Below are 6,927 nucleotides of genomic sequence, written 5' to 3' on the forward strand. Positions count from 1 at the left end.
ATAACCGAAGGATTTCAGGAGGATTCTTTAGGGATTCTGTGAAGGAAATTGTCATCCTAATAAGCACATTTAAAATTTGGTAATTGTACTTTTAAGCCAAGTCCCTTCACTTCACTCACTGAATTTGGACATTGGAAAAATTGATGTTTAAGACAATAGTATATGACCTTTCTGCCGTCCCCTGGCTTACATTCTTTACTGTTTGTTGGATGATAAAACATCGAGAGGAGGGGGAAAGTAATATTCAGCTTGAAGAATCCTGGCGTTTCTATGCTGTACCGTTTGCTCGAATAATTAAGGATGTGGGGTAAATAGAATGATAAATTGGGCTCAACGTGTTTGAAAATAAAATGTATATTTTGGACCCCTGATCTATTGTTTAAGTCAGGGTGACATTTAAGCTCCTTAAGGCCCGTGTGCTTTATGGCAAAGCCAGAGCTAAGTGGGACAAAGGCAGGTTGGTTTTTGTCTGTTTCTCTGAACAAATGTGGAAAGAACAGAAACAAATGCAAATTATTTTTGGTAGTTGTCTTTTTAGCTTATGGAAAGAAAAAAACCATGAAAAAAACCAAGTTTTTCTTTAGCTAAATGGTACTACAAATATGAGGAGAACCTCTTATCCTAAAGAGCAACATTGATAGTTCTGTAAGGTCATTTTGATTCCTTTGTTTAATCTACTTAACCCCATTCTGTGCACTCTTAAATATCACCATCACAATTCCCCCCGGTTGCTTTTCTTCTTTTCTCTCTTTCATTCTTTCTTCCTTATATTAAAGAAAAGCAAGCCACAGGGTAGTTTTCTGATATTATGTACATTAATCTATTTGCCTTCCACAGAATTTATGCCTGAAGACCCAAGGTTGTTTACATATCTAAAGAAAGGTGTGAAGCCTTATTCTAGCTGGTACTTTTCTTCTTTATTGTCTGGCCCTGAACCAAAAAAGCTATGTTGGAAGGGGTGTGGTCCCTTAGTAAACATCAGGTCGGCTCTGGCCCGTGTGTAATTTCCTTGCAATGCCAGCACCTGCTCCTGTGTGACTGTGGTAGGTTACACCGCTCATAGTTTAGCTACGTCACCCAGATCAGGCCCTTTGGACTATGGAAGCGTTAGATGCTGGTCAGAGATTAGACCTTTAATTTTACACTAGTTGTTGGTTCTTGTGTATCTCTTCTTATTAACAACAGGGTAGAAAATTACAGCAGCTTGAGATCTATGACTTGCTATTGTGAGGGCTAGAAAAGTGCCCAGAAAAATGCTGTTAGTCCGCAAGGTCTAAATTGCGACTGCCTTTTCACCTGGAGGCCTTACATTGTACAACATTAGGCCTGGAAGGAATTCTCTTTTCTGATACCGGAAAGCATTTGTCTTGAGTCAAAAGCAACATATAATAATTTAAAATTATATTATTATTACAACATGATTTTAGTGGCTGATAGTCTGGAGAGTAACACTGATCAACCAAATCATGTATTACTGATTAAAAATCTATAAAAATGGAAGATAGCTCTATACAATTTTCGTCTAAGAGCTGTTGGTTTATGCACTTGATCCTTCACGTGAGTTCATTATGAGCTGTGGACTCAGTGGGACTTTGCTGAGTGCTCTTTTGGCACGCTAATCTGAAAGGACTTTTTTATGAGATCTAAAACAATCAAGTATTATGAAGAAAGAAAAAACAAACAGCTTCCAGCTTTTAGGTCATCACATTACACTTACAGAATTAGGGCTTTCCTGTGATAATTCATGTCAGGGTGGGTTCAGATGAGATCTAGGTTCATATGTACTTTTCTATGGCGTTCTTTGGCTTTAAAGTTGCTGTTGAAATATCTATATTAGCGATCTCTCTCTTTCTCACATCTCATTTCTCAGAGAGCCAGTGAAGGATTAGAACATTTTAGAACATTTGCCAGGCCTATTTCTGTTTGTTTGCCTTTGTTTTTATTGTTTGTTTACTTGTTAAACAAAAACCTTTGCTCCCTACAATAGCCCAGGCATTTTGGTAGGCAGTGGTTTATGGAGGTGAAAGATACATCACCAACTTCAGTGCGCTGCATTCGGTTTAATTGGACCCTCTGCCTGATTTTTTGGGTTCCTCTGGACGAATGATTACCTTCTCTAGGTCTCCATTTCCTCAAATGGAAGATGGGATTGGACCATCTAGATCGTTAGTTAAAAAGTTTTCTTCACAGCGCTAAGATTCTTTCATTTAGAGCACTTGTAAATATGATCACCTTTCCTGCCATTTTAAACTTGGGGCTATTTTAATTCTGTATGTCATAGTTTAAATTTGAAAAATATCTTATAATAGATGTTATTGGAAAGTTGTTTTACACTGAGGAAGTAAGCCAAATTTTGTAGAGAATGTTTTATTAAGTACATGATAAAGCTATTTATCGGTTAGAATTGTGCATATCTATTAAATAGTTACCTCTCCCATGGTGTGACATAAGCTCATTGCTTCAGGGCGAGGCTCTCTGTTATGCCACAAACAACAAAAATCTCAATTTCGTAGGAGTCATGTTCCTTGCTGCTTTTCTCTCTCTCTCTCCCACCATCCAGTCCCGTTGATTCTGCTCTTAAAACATACCAAAGTCTATCCCTTTCTCCCCCGCTCCATCACTACCACTACAATCCAAGGTACCATTATCCTTCACAAACATTACTGCCATCGCCTCCTACCTGGTCTCCATGTTTCTACTGGCGCTCTCCCCACAATCCATTCACCACAGAGCAGCTTGAGTCATCTTTTTAACATTTAAATATGATTGGACTACTTCTCTGTTAAAGACACTGCAGTCCATTCTGGTTTTAATTAGAATGAAACTCAGTTTCATTAACCATGCTGCACAGAAGGTGCCTATGACTTGGCCCCCCGCCTTTCTTTCCACCTCCTTGTGGATTACTGTCCCCTTTGCCCATAACGTTCTAGCCCTGTCCTGCCCAGCAAGGCAGCCACTAGCCTTATGTGGCTATTAAGCACTTGAAATGTGGCTAGACTAAATTGAGATGTGCTGTGAGTGTAAAGCATACCCCTCTTTTTAAAGACTTAGTGTGAAAGGAATGTACCCTATCTTGTTAATAATTTTTATATTGAATACATGTTTATGATAATATTTTGGGTGTAATATATTGGGTTAAATAAGATCTTTTATGCAAATTATGTTCACCTATTTATTTTTGCTTTAGTCAATGAAGATACTAGGAAATTTAAAGTTACACATATGGCTCCTGTTGTATTTCTACTGAAAAGTGATACTCGAGTCCCATCGGCCTTTCTCTTTCCTGGGCTCTTATCCACCCCAGGTCCTTTCCATGAGCTGTTCCCTCAGCCTAGCTCCTTCCGTAGATCTTTGGAGGTCTGGATCCTTGTCCTTCAGACCTCCATTGACATGTTGCCTCCTAGAGACCTTCCACTGATCAACCAGCCTAGCGTAGTACCTTCACCACTTTATCATGCTTTCTTGTTTTACTGCACGGGACTTGTCACTATCTGATATTTTGTGTATTTCCTTGTTCCTTTATTTATCATGTAGCTCCCCGCTCCAGCCTCCATGATGCTTTGCATACTAGGGTACTTAATAGCTGTGCTGGCTAGTGTAGGGCTATTATAAATCCATGCTGACGTAGAAAAATTGGTAAATAGCACTGGAGGAATAGAAAAGATTTTTCTTCTGAAATCCTTTTACTTCCATTCAGTGGATGGCAGGAAGGGATTTAAGGTAAGCTGTAACTCTGCCTGCAAGGTGGTGATTAGAGTTTGAAAGGAAAAGTATGAAGGAAAGAAACNTTCCACAGCGACGAGCGGTGACCCGATTAGGGGGTGAAGGGACGCGCTCGCCAGGGCGCATGCGCAGAGCGGGGGCGCGGCCTCCGGGACTACAGATCCCAGAGAAGCGAGCGGGTGGCCGCAGGCGCCGAGCCGCTGACGCCATCTTGAAACCTGATCCTCAACCTCCGAGCCTTTGCGTCAGCGACCCGCGGCGGCGAGTGGACGGCGAGCCCAGCCTGCTGGAAGGAGGACGTTGAGGACGCGGCGGCTGGGCTGGCGGGAGCGACAGCTGGCGGAGACATGGCAGGTTCCGAGCGCGGCCCGCGCTGCTGTCACTCAGCATCCCCCTGAGGCGTTTCTACGCCCGCGCCCTCCCCGAGGGGCGGGGCCGACCACTCTGGTACCCAGAGCCCGCGCGCCGGTCTTGGAAGAAGGGGCGCCCCTGCACGGTGGGGACCCCAGCGGGCTGTGCCATGCCGGCGGCAGGCCACCGAGGCGGGAGACGGAGCGCAGCCCGGCGCCAGTGAGTGATCGCCGAGCCGCAGGCGCCTCAGGGAAGCTCGGCAGAGGCTGAGAGAGAAGATGAAGGAGATTTGCAGGATCTGTGCCCGGGAGCTGTGCGGAAACCAGCGGCGCTGGATCTTCCACACGGCGTCCAAGCTCAACCTCCAGGTTCTGCTCTCGCACGTCCTGGGCAAGGATGTCTCCCGCGACGGCAAAGCCGAGTTTGCTTGCAGCAAGTGTGCTTTCATGCTCGATCGGATCTACAGATTCGACACCGTCATCGCCCGGATCGAAGCCCTTTCTATCGAGCGCTTGCAGAAGCTGCTGCTGGAGAAGGACCGCCTCAAGTTCTGCATTGCTAGCATGTATCGCAAGAACAACGAGGACTCCGGCGCGGAGACCAAGGCGCCCGGGAGTGGGACGGTTGACATTTCCGGCTTACCCGATGTGAGATACTCCGCTTTGCTCCAGGAAGATTTCGCCTATTCAGGGTTTGAGTGTTGGGTCGAAAACGAGGACCAGGTTCAGGAGCCACACAGCTGCCATGCTTCCGAAGGCCCTGCCAACCGACCCAGGAGATGCCGTGGTTGTGCCGCTTTGCGGGTTGCTGACTCGGACTATGAAGCCATTTGTAAAGTGCCTCGGAAGGTGGCCAGAAGTATCTCGTGCGCCCCTTCTTCCAGGTGGTCCACCAGCATTTGCACGGAAGAACCAGCATTGTCTGAGGTTGGGCCACCGGACTTAGCCAGCGCGAAAGGACCCCCAGATGGAGAAAGCATGGAGGAAGGGACCCCGGGATCCTCTGTGGAGTCTTTGGATGCAAGTGTCCAGGCTAGTCCTCCACAGCAAAAGGATGAGGACACGGAGAGGAGCCCAAAGGAACCAGTGAAGTGTGACTGTTGCTCAGATGAACAGGCCCCCCCGCATATGTGTAACCACAAGCTGGAGCTAGCTCTTAGCGTGATTAAAGGCCTTGATTATAAACCCATCCAGAGCCCCCGAGGGAGCAAGCTTCCCATTCCAGTGAAATCCAGCCCACCTGGAGCCAGGCCTGGCCCTATCATGGCAGATGGCGTTAGTTCCGGTTTCCTTAACCGGTCACTGAGACCCCTTTACAAGACACCTGTCAGTTATCCCTTGGAGATTTCAGACCTGCAGGAACTGTGGGATGATCTCTGCGAAGAATATTTGCCACTCCGGGTTCAGGTATACAAAATGGCTAAATGGTGCCTTTTCGATGATAGCTTTCCGGCCCCAAGCTTCACATGATGTCCAGGTGAAGGTTAATAATATTCTAGACTTCAGAAAAGAATCATGGAGACCTTTTTTGTGTGTGCCTTTTGCTGGTGTCCCATTTTGTAAATGAGGCTCACACTCAATTTGCTTTTCATAATCCTCTTTGTAACAATATTGGCCTTCCCATTAATTATCAAAATTACAGACCTGTTAAAGATAAAGATTTCTAATTCACATTTACCCAGTGAAAAGACATATAATCTTATTTCTGGCACTAGAACTCTTCCCTCTTTTTCATTCCCCCCCCCTTTTATTGCCTTGTTTTCATGTTTAGATTTGTACATGTTTCCTCTCATTCTGTTAAGGGAGTTAGTTCTCCCCGGAGCATTAAACCTTTTTTCCCCAGATATGCCTCAAAATGATTAGCGCTTAGGGTAAAGGTTTGGGGCAAACATATTCGCCAAAATATTGTAACATCTGGGCAATATTTATACTAAATTAATAGGTCATTTGAGGACTACTGATGACTTGCCCATAAAAGAGGCTTGGGAATTCAAATGTTGTCATTTAAAATGTTAAGGCAAAAACTATTCCCAGCCAGTTTGTCTACAGAGCTTCTTTAGAAGATGTGTGATATTAAGAAAGGATTCATCCATTATTGGGTGATAGGAAAGTTTCATCCATTATACTCCCTGAATTTCTTAATGACTAGGCTATGGCAGTTGATCTTAATTTGAGCTGTTCATATCTGCTGAATTGATTTCATACCAGCCTTTTAAATTCAGCTGTATACAGGGACCTAACAGATGCTATTTTGTTTCTATAGCAACAGTAAATGCTAGGTTCAGTTAACTTTGTGTAACATCTGGCATGTTCTACTTGATACACACTCTTTAGTGATACCATTACAAGGGTGGACAATCAAGAAGGCATTTTTGGAAAGCCTGCTAAGGTCAACATCATCCTAGAAATAGAGAGCGAGGTAACAAATGAAATTGTAAAATCCGTATCCAATATGAACTGAAGCAGCAAATGGGAGACATTTTTAAATTTACACAAAATTGTCAGAAACAGCATATGTGAAAGTGTTATGAAAAAGTTTTAACATGTGTTTTCATTTGTATAAAATGTTAAGTATCAATATGCCTGACGCTTATATACTTTTCTTTTGCCTCTTTTCTTTCAGTGGAGCCTCACAGCTAAATTTGGGCTCTCCAGTATTTGTGTGACCAGACATAGATGGCACAAATTAAGCATGGTGTTTTCATATTAGGATCTAAAAGTAGTCTGGACAGGGTGGGTGGCAATTAAGCTTTTATTTACCCCTCTCAAATATGGTCAATATTGTAGAAAGGGAAAGACTTAGAAAATTGCAGGCAAAACAAGAGTATTTTCTCCATATTTAATTTAAAATACT

General features: G+C 43.8%; 2 protein-coding genes across 2 annotated transcripts in view; both read left to right on the top strand.

The window, feature by feature from the left end:
• PDE4DIP (phosphodiesterase 4D interacting protein) overlaps window positions 1-6,927 on the top strand; it is a 225,947-nt gene that overhangs the window by 127,907 nt on the left and 91,113 nt on the right. The window contains exons 8-10 of the mRNA XM_019655807.1: window positions 3,973-4,293; window positions 4,401-5,480; window positions 6,697-6,727. Coding sequence (XP_019511352.1) covers window positions 3,973-4,293; window positions 4,401-5,480; window positions 6,697-6,727 — 1,432 coding nt within the window. The remainder of the gene's footprint in view (window positions 1-3,972; window positions 4,294-4,400; window positions 5,481-6,696; window positions 6,728-6,927) is intronic.
• Window positions 3,820-6,883, top strand: LOC109389875 (uncharacterized). The gene has a single exon (XM_019655809.1). It carries the CDS (start codon window positions 4,353-4,355, stop codon window positions 5,541-5,543), a length of 1,191 nt encoding a protein of 396 aa, XP_019511354.1. The 5' UTR covers window positions 3,820-4,352; the 3' UTR covers window positions 5,544-6,883.

This window comes from Hipposideros armiger, unplaced genomic scaffold (genome assembly GCF_001890085.2).
Source record: "Hipposideros armiger isolate ML-2016 unplaced genomic scaffold, ASM189008v1 scaffold_247, whole genome shotgun sequence".
In the NCBI taxonomy this organism is placed as follows: domain Eukaryota; kingdom Metazoa; phylum Chordata; class Mammalia; order Chiroptera; family Hipposideridae; genus Hipposideros; species Hipposideros armiger.

What these genes read in the sequence shown, in the direction of transcription:
- LOC109389875 (XM_019655809.1), top strand. Translation starts at nt 4,353, where the DNA reads ATGAAGGAGATTTGCAGGATCTGTGCCCGGGAGCTGTGCGGAAACCAG.